The sequence below is a fragment of the Ranitomeya imitator genome, chromosome 3 (assembly GCF_032444005.1).
Source record: "Ranitomeya imitator isolate aRanImi1 chromosome 3, aRanImi1.pri, whole genome shotgun sequence".
NCBI lineage: Eukaryota > Metazoa > Chordata > Amphibia > Anura > Dendrobatidae > Ranitomeya > Ranitomeya imitator.
The window spans coordinates 819705679-819722520 of NC_091284.1; the positions used below are offsets into that span (position 1 = coordinate 819705679).

Sequence of the window (16842 nt, forward strand, 5' to 3'; positions counted from 1 at the left end):
TGGAGCATATGGCGTAGTACTGTGTATAGGGAGAAACTCACTAGGCGTGTTTCTATTCCTTATGCCACTTCACAGCTGACTTAAATGGGCTTTCTATTCTGAATTATTCCTTTATTCTTAGTGGGAGGGGTTGTCTGCAGGGTCACTCATGCCATTTTCTGTTTTTTTTTTGTGTGAATCTCCCCAGGACTTGAACTCACAACCTCTAGAATTGCAGGCAGGAGCTAAAGCTTTGAGCCACAAACTCCAGTGTTCGGTGGAGTCAGTAGCTCAAATTTTAGCTCCTGATTGCAATCATTGAGGTTGTGGGTTCAAGTCTCGGGGAGACTCACAGAAGAGAAAATGTCACTTATGCCATGAGGCAAGATGGGCATCTCTCCTCAGGTGGCGGTCTGAGCTTTCTGATAGCGGATGGCAAAAATACTACCTCTCCTATGTCAGACAGAGATGCTGTGTCCTGGTCAGCAGGCAGCAGCAAGTCACAGCTGAATATGTGATCTCGGATGCATATTCGCCTGAAAACTGTTACAGAGCAGAGAACCACTGGCTCCAAACTTACAGTACAGCCTATCAGAGGCTAGCAGAGACAGCTCACGTTGGTAAGACGAAGCAATGACATCACAGCATTGCACCGCATTCTTCGAGGAAAAAGGAGCCGACTTAATTGGGACAGAAACAGTTGAGTGGAATGTTTTTCAGTTTTTTTTTTTAAATACCATGTAAAGAGAACCTCAGAGGTGGAAAATCAAATTATAGGCTGAGCCAACATCAGTGGAAATGCCTCAAGACAAGGAAATGATGCTCAGTAGTGTGTGTGGTCTCCACGTGCCTGTATGACCTCCCTACAACGCCTGGGCATGCTCTTGATGAGGCGGCGGATGTTCTCCTGAGGGATCTCCTCCCAGACCTGGATTAATGCATCAGTCAATTCTTGGACAGTCTGTGGTGCAACGTGGCATTGGTGGATGGAAGGAGACATTATGTCACAGATGTGTTCAATTGGATTCAGGTCTGGGGAACGGGCAGACCAGTCCGTAGCATGAATGCCTTCATCATGCAGGAACTGCTGACACACTTCAGCCACATGAGACCTAGCCTTGTCATGCCTCAGGGAGAACCCTGCACCTCCATATGTTCTCACAATGGTTCTTGGGATCTCATCCAGGTACCTGTGGCGAGCACATGTAGGACTGTGCGGCCCTCCAAAGAAATGCCTCCCCACACCATTACTGACCCACTGTGAAGCCGGTCAGGCTGGAGAATGATGCAGGCAGCAGAATGTTCTCCACGGCATCTCCAGACTCTGCACATCTGTCACATGTGCTCAGTGTGAACCTTCTCTCATACGCGAAGAGCACTGGGCATAAATGTCGAATCTGCCAATCTTGGTGTTCTCTGACAAATTTCAATCGTCCTGCTTGTGCACGCTGTCAGCACAACGCCCACTTATAGCCGTCGGGCCCTCATACCACCCTCATAGAGTCTGTTTCTGGCAGTTTGCGCAGATATATGGATGTTTGTAGCTTGCTGGAGGTCATTTTGCAGCTCTCTGGCACTGCTCCTTCTGTTATTCGATGCACAAAGGACAAAGGTTGTTGCCTTCCTACGGCCCACTTCACGTCTCTTGGAGTACTGGCCTGTCTCCTGGTATCTGCACCATGCTCTGGACACTACGCTGACAGACACAGCTACCTTTCTTGCCACAGCTCGCATTGAGGTGCCATCCTGGATGAACTGCACTACCCGAGCAACTTTCTGTGGGTTGTAGACACCGTTTCATGCTACTGTACGTCTAGGGGTGAGAGTATTGACAACATGCCAAAGTGAAGAAAACAGCATCCAAAAAGGAGGAGAATAGAGAAATCGTCTGTATTTGTAAGAGAGTGAACTGTAGTCCCACTGAGAGGGCACTAGGACCCTGTGGTTTTTGCCTGCTGCAGCAGAGGTCAGACCCTGCAAAACTCCCGGAGACAATGTGTGCTGGGGGATGGGGTCTGGTGTCTTGTATGTAAAGTGAAACAAGGAAGTGAGAGCTGAGAGAAAAAGGCGGGAAGAAAAGGCAGAAGCTGCTGTGATATCTTAAAAAGAGACTGTGTGTGGATTTACTGCGAGTGTGTTTGGAGGAAGAGAAGCTTTTGAGAGACTTTTGCTGCTAACGTTTCCTGGAGAAGAGCTAACCCTTGATCTAAGAAAAGACTGAGACTTTACTAAAACCCAGTACGTATTTGGAAGGCTGTGGATTCCCTGTGCATTGAGTGGAGAAACAAGTCTGGGCAGACTGCTGATACAGAGACGGACGGGTTGTCGTGGAAGCATTCCTAGGAGCTACAGAAGCAGAGACAACATCGTGAGACCACTAACTAAGTCCCCGGCGTTTGGGCTCGGCATCGGCCGACAAGACAAGAGGAGCTTGCTGTAACTTATTGGCGCTGAAGATATGGACTGGCTGCAGCCTGTGCGGATTCCTGCCTGAGAGGAAATCTACCTCAGGATACGGTACCATAGTTATAGATACCTGGGTATCTCTGCTCTGAGTGTTTAATGGTTACTTTAGAGGTGTATCTTATATTAGAGTTGTGTAAGTTATACTCAGTGTGCCGTTCCAGGGGCTCCCTTGATAACACTACATTCAATTTACACTTGTTTCCTGTTTTTTAGTTACTCTGTTAGGTAAATTTCTTACTAGTCTTTATAGAAACAGTTCTCAGGAGACCTTGGAGTGGCACAGTGATTTCAGCTGCGGCTGAGCTAGTGTATCTTTGGGGTGCATCTGCCTTAATATTCTCCATATTACCTTGATTAATTTGCCTTTGAGTAAATACCGTTGGAGATTTCCGCCTTGGTCTTGGTTTGTGACTCACTGGATCTTATTCGGACCTCTGGTCATTACATTTTTGGCGTAGTCGGCAGGATCCAGTGTTTGTCATGGACGGAGTCGAGGGTGGAAATGACCCCGCTGTATCCGCATCCTCCTCGGGGGTTGGGGTTCCCCTGGCAGCCGTGGCGACTCCGGGAGGGTATGTGCCTGTAGGAGCTTTACTTCAGCGCATGCCGAAATACGATGGGCGCAATATGGCGTTGCAAGATTGGGCTGAGAGAATCCGGAGTATTCTGCGCATGTGTAATTTGACCCCCGCGTTACGCGCTGAGCTGGCATTAAATGCACTGGAGGGCGATATTAGGCGTATGGTGATGGTGCGCCCAGAATCAGAGAGGGATATGTTAGAAAAGATTTTGGAACTGTTAGAGGGGACTTTGGGGGCCGAGCGCGTGTGGCTCAGCTTCAGTCCCTATTCTTTAATCGTCCCCAGAGGGAGTGTGAGTCCCTGATGCAGTACTCTAATATCTTGCAAAAGACGTTGAATGAGATGCAGCGACTAGGCCATGGGGGCGTTCCGGGAGGTAGACCGCTTGCTCTGAGACCAATTCATCACCGGTTTAGCCAATAGACTTCTCCGGGACAAACTGTTGGAAATGGCCCGGGTTGCACCAGAGTTATCTTTCTGGCAGATTTACCGAGCTGCAGTGGAAAGGGAAGAGAAATCAGCCTATGTTCCCGAGGGGTCAGTGAACAGTGCCCAGCTGGAGGAAGGTGGGTCATCAGGGTCGGGGGAAGAGGGGCTGGTAAGCGTGGTACAAGCTTTGCGTACTGAGGTGAAGGAGTTGAAGCAGACATTGTCTCAACTGACAGTTGGTCCCGCCTCTACCCCCTCACGGGGACCTCCTGCCCCACCCCCTGGAACGGTGACCCCGCAAATGGCCAGGTCGTCCTATCAGAATGAGTCAAGCCCTCGTCCACAAGGAACAATCACCTGCTGGAAGTGTGGTCTCCAGGGACACATCTCGCGTTACTGCCGGACGCGTATAGCCCCAGAAACCCCGTCGCCAGCTTTAAACTTCCGGCCGCTGCCATGAGAGGGCATGCAGCAGCGGCCCCACACACACAAAGCCCTCGACGGAATGAACAAGATTTGTTTGCATGTAGTCCAGTGATAGAAGCAGAGTTTGAAGGGCGGAAGATGAGGTGCTTGGTTGACACGGGATCCGAATGTACTATAATGCCTCTAGAAGTATATGAGAGATACTTCAGTCGACTAGTGATTCCAGAGGATGGCCGAGTGATACGACTGACTGCCGCAAATAATGGTCAATTGTCAGTCAAGGGAATCGTGTGGATGCAACTGAAAATGTTTGGTCAAGAGCTGGGGCAGAAAGGGGTAGTACTGGTGGATCACCCCCCTAGAAGAGGGATGGAAGTGACGCTCGGAATGAACGTGCTGCGAGACTTGAATGACCAGATGTATGCCAGTGAAGGACCCTGATACTGGGCCCGTGCGACAAGACACCGATCCACACAGAGAATTCTACACCGTCTAGTGCTGAGTTGCGACTTGCTGAAAAGTGCGGTCCCAGGTGGCCGGGTGGGCCGGGTCCGAGTGACTTCGAGGGCCCCGATCCTGCTGGGACCCAGACAAGAGGAACTCTTAATGCTGCCTGTGGGAGCTGCACAGAGATTGAATGGGCTTGAAGTGCTACTTGAGCCCGCCCGAGAGGAGTCCTCATTTGCCAAGGTACATGTGGCCCGGTCTTTGGCGATTGTGAAGAATGGACGAGTGCCGGTCCGATGCATCAATGTTTTAGATGAAGCTGTTGCAATTCCCGCTGGGACCATACTGGCTGAACTGTTCGTGCCGGCAGAGAAGGTGCCAGAAAATGCAGGGTTCGAATTGCGACCAGACCAACAGTCATCCTGGACATTCGCGGTCGAGGTAGGCCGGACTGAGCCTCCTACGGAGGAATGGAATGGTCATGTGATCATGGAGCAGATGGGAGTGGATCGGGAGAAGCTGACCCCCGTGCAGTTAGAGCAGTTGGAGAGAGTTTTGTGGGAACATCAAGAGACCTTTTCCCGACATGGAGAGGACTTCGGGTGTACCCAGACGATTGAGCATGAGATTCCAACGGAGGATACTCCACCCATTAGAGAAAGATATCGTCAAATTCCTCCGGCGCTCTATCAAGAGGTGAAGAGCATGGTGGCCAGTATGCTGGACAACCAAGTGATCCGAGAGAGCCGGAGTCCCTGGGCGGCCCCTGTAGTCTTGGTCCGCAAGAAGGATGGGACACTCCGATTTTGTGTGGAGTATCGGAAATTGAATGCCCACACGGGACGCATATCCTTTACCCCGTATTGAAGAATCCCTGTCGGCCCTGGGTCGGGCCAAGTATTTCTCAACGTTGGATTTGGCAAGCGGGTACTGGCAGGTCCCAATGGCTGAAAAAGATCGGGCCAAGACGGCTTTGTCTTGCCAATGGGGCTCTTTGAGTTCAACCGGATGCCCTTTGGCCTCGCTACCGCCCCGGGAACCTTCCAACGCCTGATGGAACATTGCTTGGGCGATCTAAATTTTGAATCAGTCCTGATATATCTAGACGACATTGTGGTGTTCGGAACCTCATTTGAAGATCATCTGGAGAAGCTGCGTCAAGTTCTCCGGCGGCTCAAGAGTTACGGCCTGAAAATAAAGCCAAAAAAATGTCAACTGTTACGAAACCAGATTGAATACTTGGGGCATCTGGTGACCCCGCATGGGGTACTACCGTTAGCCAGTAAGATTAAGGCGGTACAAGAGTGGCCACCTCCTTGTGACCTGCGAGAAGTGCGGGCCTTCCTGGACCTAGCAGGATACTATCGGCGGTTTGTGCCTAAATTCTCACAAGTGGTGAGTCCCTTGAATGAACTTTTGAGAGGGACAGCGCTGGGTCCTCGAAATCGCCCCATTCCATGGGGGCCCCTACAGAAAAAGGCATTTGATGAAGTGAAAACCGCCCTAACGAGTGCCCCATTGCTGGCCTACGCCCGGTTTGACACCCCTTTTTTGTTGTATACCGATGGTAGTCTTTATGGGTTGGGGGCAGTACTAGCACAGGTGCAGGACGGCCGAGAGCGAGTGATTTCTTATGGCAGCAGATCTTTAAGAGACTCCGAGCGAAATCCGGCTAACTACAGCTCATTCCGGCTGGAATTGCTGGCCCTGGTGTGGGCAATGACAGAACGCTTCGCCGAGTGTCTAACAGGAGCTGAGGTGCTAGTCATGACAGATAACAACCCGCTAGCTCACTTAGAGAATGCAAAGCTGGGGCCGTTGGAGCAGCGGTGGGTCGCCAGACTGGCCAAGTTCAATTACCGCATTAAATTTCGCTCTGGTCGAGAGAACGGCAATGCAGATGCATTGTCAAGAGTGCCCCTTGGGTCATCAGGGGAAGATGTTGACGAACAACTTGAGGATACTGAAACTCCAGCTTTGGGGCAGATACCTATCTTCCAAAGTGTGGTACACTCAAGTGGGGTGGCCACCGGGATGCCCTGTGTCCTGGGTAAAACACCCTCAGATTGGACAAGAGTCCAGGATGAGTGTCCGGACGTTGCACTTGTGCGCCGTTGGGTACAAAACAAGGCCTGGCCCAGTGCAGAGGACAAGGCTCAGTTGTCTATGGAAGGAATGAAACTCCTTCGACAATGGGATAAATTGTGTGTGGAACAAGGTCTGTTGTATCGTAAGGTGTACCTGCCTTCGGAGCTGCAGCATCGGTACCAACTGATAATTCCTGTGGGGATGGGTCCAGTGGTCGCTCGTGAGGCGCATGAGAAGGGGGCCCATTTTGGAAGTGAAAAGACACTTCAGTGGTTGCAGCGAGTCCTCTACTGCCCTGAGTTGGGAGGGATGGTGGCCGACGCGTGTCGGCAGTGCCGAATTTGTGGGCTCAACAAAAGCCCTGAGCAGCGGGCTCCCACACAGTCTATTAAGACTTCAGCTCCACTGGAGCTACTCATGATTGACTACGTGTTGATAGGGTACTCTACGTCAGGGTACTCCTATTGCCTGGTGTTGACAGATCACTTTACCAAGTATGCTGTAGCGGTGCCGACAAGAGATCAGACGGCCAAGTCGGCGGCTGAGGCAGTGTGCCCACATTTCTTCCAAGTGTTCGGGTGTCCGCAGAGAATACATTCAGATCAAGGGGCCTGCTTTCAGGGGACGCTGATGAAAGAGTTGCACCAGCTTTATGGTATCGAGCAGTCGAGAACAACGCTTTACCACCCTCAGGGTAACAGGGTGTGTGAGCGTTTTAATCGGACCTTGTTGCAAATGTTGAGGTCCTTAGAGAGTCAGCAACAGACATGCTGGCCTGAGTATCTCCCCGAATTGATGTGGGCTTACAATAACAGGGTGCACAGTACTACTGGTTACTCACCACACATGTTGATGTTTGGTAGACCTGGCCGAGACATTGAGGATTTGAACATGCCAGATCCCTCCTCCGCCCCCCTTCGGACTGCATCCGAGTGGGTACGAGAGCATCGGCGGCGGTTGAGGGTGGTGCATCAGGTGGTGGGCGATCGCCTTCGCCAGGTGGTCCATAAGGACACGCGACCTGTACAAACAGAGCTGTTCTCTCCGGGAGACAGAGTGTTGGTGAGGACAAAACGACGGTCAGGAAAGCTGAGTGACCGATGGGAGGCGATACCGTATCTGATTAAAAAAACAGGTGAACCCTGAGATTCCAGTGTACGAGGTCGAACCGGTGGGGACAGGGGGGCCAACCCATAATTTGCATCGTAACATGTTACAACGGTGCTGGTTTGAAGATTCGGCGCCTACCCCCCTAGAGCCAGAGGCCATGTTCCAAGGGGCGGGAACTCTGAATGATCTTGAGTTTGATGGTGTGCTTACTCCTGCGCCTGCTTATTTGCCCCCTGTGACCGATCTGGCCTCGGGTGATGAGAATGTTGGGGATATGGAGGATGTTGTTGAGGAGAGTGCATCAGGTCAACTGTTTGGTCCTGACGCTGTATCACAGGACATCGAGCCGCAGGAGGAGACCACTCCACTTGCGCCCACTAACACGACCAAGGAAGAGACTTTAGCTCCTTCTAAGGTTGCACCTGTTGATGTAGGACTCAGGAGAACTACACGATCTACGGCAGGAATACCGCCTCAGCGATATGCTCAAGATGAATTTGAGTGGGAAGGTATGTTGAGGACGCCAACCTCTAGTGGGGTGGCATGTAAGAGAGTGAACTGTAGTCCCACTGAGAGGGCACTAGGACCCTGTGGTTTTTGCCTGCTGCAGCAGAGGACAGACCCTGCAAAACTCCCGGAGACAATGTGTGCTGGGGGATGGGGTCTGGTGTCTTGTGTGTAAAGTGAAACAAGGAAGTGAGAGCTGAGAGAAAAAGGCGGGAAGAAAAGGCAGAAGCTGCTGTGATATCTTAAAAAGAGACTGTGTGTGGATTTACTGCGAGTGTGTTTGGAGGAAGAGAAGCTTTTGAGAGACTTTTGCTGCTAACGTTTCCTGGAGAAGAGCTAACCCTTGATCTAAGAAAAGACTGAGACTTTACTAAAACCCAGTACGTATTTGGAAGGCTGTGGATTCCCTGTGCATTGAGTGGAGAAACAAGTCTGGGCAGACTGCTGATACAGAGACGGACGGGTTGTCGTGGAAGCATTCCTAGGAGCTACAGAAGCAGAGACAACATCGTGAGACCACTAACTAAGTCCCAGGCGTTTGGGCTCGGCATCGGCCGACAAGACAAGAGGAGCTTGCTGTAACTTATTGGCGCTGAAGATATGGACTGGCTGCAGCCTGTGCGGATTCCTGCCTGAGAGGAAATCTATCTCAGGATACGGTACCTGTTGTGAATTCTGTGGCCAAGCTCCCTCCTGTGGTCGTGAGTGGTACTGCGGCTGGTTCTGTCTATAAGCTTCCTTTGGTGGATGAGAGTGGTACTGCGGCTTCTGAGTTTCCTTCCTCAGGTGATGAGGTTAAGTCGTTAGGTGCTGCTCTATTTAACTCCACCTGGTGCTTTGATCCTGGCCTCCAGTCAATGTTCTAGTATTGGTCTTGCTTCCTCCTGGATCGTTCCTGTGGCCTCTCTATCCTGCATAAGCTAAGTTCTGCTTGTGTTATTTTTGTTTGCTATATTTTCTGTCCAGCTTGCTATATTGGTTTTTCTTCCTTGCTGGAAGCTCTGAGACGCAGAGGGAGCACCTCCGTACTGTTAGTCGGTGCGGAGGGTCTTTTTGCCCCTCTGCGTGGTTGTTTGTAGGTTTTTGTGTTGACCACAAAGCTATCTTTCCTATCCTCGGTCTATTCAGTAAGTCGGGCCTGACTTTGCTAAATCTATTTCATCTCTGTGTTTGTATTTCATCTTTACTCACAGTCATTATATGTGGGGGGCTGCCTTTTCCTTTGGGGAATTTCTCTGAGGCAAGGTAGGCTTATTTTTCTATCTTCAGGGCTAGTTAGTTTCTCAGGCTGTGCCGAGTTGCATAGGGAGCGTTAAGCGCAATCCACGGCTACCTCTAGTGTGGTGTGATAGGATTAGGGATTGCGGTCAGCAGAGTTTCCACGTCTCAGAGCTCGTCCTATGTTTTTGATAAATGTCAGGTCACCTTGTGTGCTCTGAACTTCAAGGTCCATTGTGGTTCTGAATTACCTGTTCATAACAGGTACTATAGTTATAGATACCCGGGTAGCTCTGCTCTGAGTGTTTAATGGTTACTTTAGAGGTGTATCTTATATTAGAGTTGTGTAAGTTATACTCAGTGTGCCGTTCCAGGGGCTCCCTTGATAACACTACATTCAATTTACACTTGTTTCCTGTTTTTTAGTTACCGTATATACTCGAGTATAAGCCGACCCGAGTATAAGCCGACCCCCCTAATTTTGCCACAAAAAACTGGGAAAACTTATTGACTCGAGTATAAGCCTAGGGTGGAAATGCAGCATTTACCGGTGAATTTCAAAAATAAAAATAGATCATTATTTCCCCATAGCTGTGCCATATAGTGCTCTGCACCGTTCATATTTCCCCATAGGTGTGAACCATATAGTGCTCTGCACCGTTCATTATGCCCCCTAGCTGTGCCATATACGGTGCTCTGCACCGTTCACTGTGCCCCATAGCTGTGCCATATACGGTGCTCTGCACCGTTCACTGTGCCCCATAGCTGTGCTGTGCCATATACGGTGCTCTGCACCGTTCACTGTGCCCCATACATAGCTGTGCTGTGCCATATACGGTGCTCTGCACCGTTCACTGTGCCCTATAGCTGTGCTGTGCCATATACGGTGCTCTGCACCGTTCACTGTGCCCCATAGCTGTGCTGTGCCATATACGGTGCTCTGCACCGTTCACTGTGCCCCATACATAGCTGTGCTGTGCCATATACGGTGCTCTGCACCGTTCACTGTGCCCTATAGCTGTGCTGTGCCATATACGGTGCTCTGCACCGTTCACTGTGCCCCATAGCTGTGCTGTGCCATATACGGTGCTCTGCACCGTTCACTGTGCCCCATAGCTGTGCTGTGCCATATACGGTGCTCTGCACCGTTCACTGTGCCCCATACGGTGCTCTGCACCGTTCACTGTGCCCCCCCTAGCTGTGCCATATACGGTGCTCTGCACCGTTCACTGTGCCCCCCCTAGCTGTGCCATATACGGTGCTCTGCACCGTTCACTGTGCCCCCCCTAGCTGTGCCATATACGGTGCTCTGCACCGTTCACTGTGCCCCATACATAGCTGTGCTGTGCCATATACGGTGCTCTGCACCGTTCACTGTGCCCTATAGCTGTGCTGTGCCATATACGGTGCTCTGCACCGTTCACTGTGCCCCATAGCTGTGCTGTGCCATATACGGTGCTCTGCACCGTTCACTGTGCCCCATAGCTGTGCTGTGCCATATACGGTGCTCTGCACCGTTCACTGTGCCCCATAGATGTGCTCCATATACGGTGCCCTGCACCGTTCACTGTGCCCCATAGATGTTCCACATAAATTTGTGCCGCCGCTGCCGCAATAAAGAAAAAAAACCACATACTCACCTCCCTTGATTGCAGCTCCCGGCGTCTCGTTCCGGCGCCTCCATCTTCCCGGCGTCTCTGCTCTGACTGATCAGGCAGAGGGCGCCGCGCACACTGTATGCGTCATCGCGCCCTCTGCCTGAACAGTCAGAGAGCAGAGACGCCGGGAAGATGGAGGCGCCGGCCGGGAAGATGGAGCGACGCCCGGCGGCTGGAACGTGGACAGGTGAATATAACATACTCACCTAGTCCTGGCGATCCTCGCGCTGTCCCCTCCTGTCTTCGGTGCCGCAGCTTCTTTCTCTATCAGCGGTCACCGGCACCGCTGATTAGAGAAATGAATAAGCGGCTCCGCCCCTATGGGAGGTGGAGCCGCTTATTCATTTCTGTAATGAGCGGTCCCACGTGACCGCTGAAGAGAGGAAGAAGCTGCAGCACAGAAGACCGTGGGACGGCAGGGACAGCGCGAGGATCGCTGGGACTAGGTAAGTATACCCCAGCGCCCTCAGCCCCTCACCCGCCGACCCCACCGCTACCGTGACTCGAGTATAAGCCGAGGGGGGCACTTTCAGCCCAAAAATTTGGGCTGAAAATCTCGGCTTATACTCGAGTATATACGGTACTCTGTTAGGTAAATTTCTTACTAGTCTTTATAGAAACAGTTCTCAGGAGACCTTGGAGTGGCACAGTGATTTCAGCTGCGGCTGAGTTAGTGTATCTTTGGGGTGCATCTGCCTTAATATTCTCCATATTACCTTTATTATTTTGCTTTTGAGTAAATACCGTTGGAGATTTCCGCCTTGGTCTTGGTTTGTGACTCACTGGATCTTATTCGGACCTCTGGTCATTACATTTTCACCCCCGGCAGAACCACTCCTTTATAGAGGTTGACTTGCTCATTTCTTCCTGTTGTCTGTTCCATTTGCACAACAGCAGGAGAAATTGATTCACAATCTGTGTTCCTTCATAGCAGGACAGGTTGATTTCACAGAAGTGTGACTGACTCGGAATTGCATTGTGTTGTTTAAGTGTTCCCCTTTTTTTTAGTAGTGTACATACCTATGTATACAGTTTATTCACTGCTGATATATTTATATGTATGTTTTACAGGAACAGACATAGACAGAAGAGGCCCTTGTACAAGAACATTACATGAGCCCTTTGCCGTCCGATAGCTCATCACAATGCACGATTCCACCTGCTTTGGAGGTGGAAGTGGGACCCTGTATGGCCACACAGATTGCACCAATGATAACTCAGTCCCTGATGGTTTATTCATTGCTCGAAGGTTTTTTTTGGCCACGAAGGTGGAGAGGTGCATTTCAATTTCTTTTTTTTTTGTAAGTAAGTAAAAAACCAAGCACTCAACTTTGTGGTGAGAAGAAAATGGGTAGTTTATTGTATCCCAAGCAAAAACGTTTCGGTCACACAAGGGACCTTCGTCAGTAACTGAAAATTACATACATCAAACAGTTCATGTAATAAGGATAACAAAAACATAAATAACTAATAAAGTATTTACACAACATACACATGGACGACCGTACATGTACATGGCAATAAGAGTGTTATTGTTATGCGCATATGCTAATGGAGAGTCATAGATACACAGTGGCACAGTGGGTGAGAGAGAGAAGTAAGGGTACGTACCAAATACTGGGATAGAAGATGGATACTTGTGGCTATATACGCTGCCTATAAAACAGAAATGGTGGCAAAACCCGGTGAGATCCGGAAGTGTAATGATATAGTGGAGACTGGAGGTATATGAGAGCCTACCGATAATGTAATGTAATTTTCAGTTACTGACGAAGGTCTCTTGTGTGACCGAAACGTTTTTGCTTGGGATACAATAAACTACCCATTTTCTTCTCGCCACAAAGTTGAGTGCTTGGTTTTTTACTTACTTGGTATAATGGTTTGGGAACCTACCCATGCACCTCCGTAGGTTGTGCACACGTTGATCTATCATTTTCTTTTTTTGTGTGGCATAAAAGCTAGAACTGGCCCTCGTTCTATGAAAATTAAGTCCTGTGCCGTGCTGGCTGCTGCGTGTATTCACAATATAAGATACTCGGAACTCCCAGACTTTAAAAGAAAAAGAGACTTTTGTTCATGAAACAATCCAAAATTCTCTGACGTTTCGACCCTATAACATGGGTCTTTTTCAAACTCTGTGTGCCAAAATAGACAAATAAAATATAAGAAATAAAAACAATAATACACACTGTCAGGACACATCATCCAATAATTCTACAATCTAACAAAATATTCACATATATCATTTTTCACTCCATAGATAATGCCTAGTTTATAATCTATCGATGTCCTCTCTCTTTACAATATGAAGTTAAACAGTCACAGTAAATGTTCAGATCGAGGCACACAAACGGAAATATTGCTCAAAGGTAAATATGCCAATATGACCATATATATTGTATTCGTTTATTTTTGGTTATACTGTATTTGTTGACGTTGGCACACAGAGATTGATAAAGACCCATGTTATAGGGTTGATACGTCACATAGTTTTGAATTGCTTCATCAATAAAAGTTTATTTTTCTTTAAAGTCTGGTAGTGCCGAGTATCTTATCTTGTGAATACATAGAGTGGAATCTTTACTCGAGCACCACATCCTAAGAACGCCATATATCCATTTATACTGCTGACCAGTAATCAGCTGGAATCAATGGGGGAAACTGGGAGGAAGTATTTAGCTTCCCTACAGCACCACCACTGGAGAAAACAAGCATTACAGTTCTCATAATAATAATAAATTCGCTGTCTGAGTAATATACGGAGAGGCATTGCTGCTTCAGTCTTCTTGGGCTTATAGATGAAAATCCTCAAAAGGGATATTTGTAAATTCATTTATATATTTCTATTAGATAATTTGATAATGGCTTAGAGAAACCAGACAACCATGTTATGAACCTTAACAAAGGCATCCCTGACGTCTAATGCTTGCTCCATGCTTAAGGGGGTGGAAACAGTTTCTCCTCTGGTGATAATAGTTCGGCTGGTGAGGCAATTCATTAGGTCTTGAGGTTCAACCTGTTTATATATAAAAAGGAAATATTACTAATTAGAATGCAGTAGACATTATGCAACAGAGGTTCAAGAATGTAACTACCATAATACTGCCCCTATGTACAAGAATATAACCACTATAATACTGCCCCTATGTACAAGAATATAACTACTATAATACTGCCCCTATGTACAAGAATATAACCACTATAATACTGCCCCTATGTACAAGAATATAACCACTATAATACTGCCCCTATGTACAAGAATATAACTACTATAATACTGCTCCTATGTACAAGAATATAACTACTATAATACTGCCCCTATGTACAAGAATATAACTAGTATAATACTGCCCCTATGTACAAGAATATAACCACTATAATACTGCCCCTATGTACAAGAATATAACTACTATAATACTGCCCCTATGTACAAGAATATAACCACTATAATACTGCCCCTATGTACAAGAATATAACCACTATAATACTGCCCCTATGTACAAGAATATAACTACTATAATACTGCTCCTATGTACAAGAATATAACTACTATAATACTGCTCCTATGTACAAGAATATAACTACTATAATACTGCCCCTATGTACAAGAATATAACTACTATAATACTGCCCCTATGTACAAGAATATAACTACTATAATACTGCCCCTATGTGCAAGAATATAACTACTATAATACTGCTCCTATGTGCAAGAATATAACTACTATAATACTGCTCCCTATTTACAAGAATATAATTACTATAATACTGTTCCTATATACAAGAATATAACTACTATAATACTGCTCCTATGTGCAAGAATATAACTACTATAATACTGCTCCTATGTACAAGAATATAACTACTATAATACTGCCCCTATGTATAAGAATATAACTACTATAATACTGCCCCTATGTACAAGAATATAACTACTATAATACTGCCCCTATGTACAAGAATATAACTACTATAATACTGCCCCCTATGTACAAGAATATAACTACTATAATACTGTCCCCTATATACAAGAATATAACTACTATAATACTGCCCCTATGCACAAGAATATAACTAGTATAATACTGCTCCTATGCACAAGAATATAACTACAATAATACTGCTCCTATGTACAAGAATATAACTACTATAATACTGCTCCTATATACAAGAATATAACTACTATAATACTGCTCCTATATACAAGAATATAACTACTATAATACTGCTCCTATGCACAAGAATATAACTACAATAATACTGCTCCTATGTACAAGAATATAACTACTATAATACTGCCCCTATGTACAAGAATATAACTACTATAATACTGTCCCCTATATACAAGAATATAACTACTATAATACTGCTCCTATGTACAAGAATATAACTACTATAATACTGTCCCCTATATACAAGAATATAACTACTATAATACTGCCCCTATGTACAAGAATATAACTACTATAATACTGCCCCTATGTACAAGAATATAACTACTATAATACTGCTCCTATGTACAAGAATATAACTACTATAATACTGTCCCCTATATACAAGAATATAACTACTATAATACTGCCCCTATGTACAAGAATATAACTACTATAATACTGCTCCCTATGTACAAGAATATAACTAGTATAATAATGCTCCTATGCACAAGAATATAACTACAATAATACTGCCCCTATGTACAAGAATATAACTACTATAATACTGCTCCTATGTACAAGAATATAACTACTATAATACTGCTCCTATGTACAAGAATATAACTACTATAATACTGCTCCTATGTGCAAGAATATAACTACTATAATACTGCTCCCTATTTACAATAATATAACTACTATAATACTGCTCCTATGTACAAGAATATAACTACTATAATACTGCCCCTATGTACAAGAATATAACTACTACCACACCGACCTTTTTAGAAAACACCAGTGATTGTCTTACCGCTGTCTCTAACATCATGTCCTCCCTCTATCTGAAACTAAACCTGTCAAAAACTGAACTCCTCGTGTTCTCTCCCTCTACTAACCTACCTTTGCCTGACATTGCCATCTCCGTGTGCGGTTCCACCATTACTCCAAAGCAACATGCCCGCTGCCTTGGGGTCATCCTTGATTCTGACCTTTCATTCACCCCCCACATCCGATCACTGGCTCGCTCTTCTTACCTGCATCTCAAAAACATTTCTAGAATTCGCCCTTTTCTTAATTTCGACTCTGCAAAAACTCTGACTGTTTCACTTATTCATTCTCGTCTGAACTATTGTAACTCTCTACTAATCGGCCTCCCTCTTGCAAAACTCTCCCCGCTCCAATCTGTCCTGAATGCTGCAGCCAGGATCATATTCCTCACCAACCGTTACACCGATGCCTCTACCTTGTGCCAGTCATTACACTGGCTACCCATCCACTCCAGAATCCAGTACAAAACTACTACCCTCATCCACAAAGCACTCCATGGCTCAGCACCACCCTACATCTCCTCCCTGGTATCAGTCTACCACCCTACCCGTGCCCTCCGCTCCGCTAATGACCTCAGGTTAGCATCCTCAATAATCAGAACCTCCCACTCCCGTCTCCAAGACTTTACACGTGCTGCGCCGATTCTTTGGAATGCACTACCTAGGTTAATACGATTAATCCCCAATCCCCACAGTTTTAAGCGTGCCCTAAAAACTCATTTGTTCAGACTGGCCTACCGCCTCAATGCATTAACCTAACGATCCCTGTGTGGCCTATTTATAATAAAAAAAAAAAAAAAAAAAAAAAAAAAAAAAGGTTCCTCGCATCATGTTCTCATACACTTTATGCAGTATTAGCCCTCTGTGTCTGTACTGCTACATACTTAGGCAGGTAACTGGTTCATGCAGCTTTACATGAACACCTGAGCCTTACACTATAGCTGGTCCGAAT

At 46.8% G+C, this 16842-nt stretch overlaps 1 protein-coding gene across 1 annotated transcript in view; it reads right to left on the minus strand.

Moving 5' to 3' along the window:
- MYO7A (myosin VIIA) overlaps positions 1–16842 on the minus strand; it is a 315688-nt gene that overhangs the window by 151726 nt on the left and 147120 nt on the right. The window contains exon 11 of the mRNA XM_069759369.1: positions 13806–13925. Within this exon, the coding sequence (XP_069615470.1) occupies positions 13806–13925 (120 nt within the window). The remainder of the gene's footprint in view (positions 1–13805; positions 13926–16842) is intronic.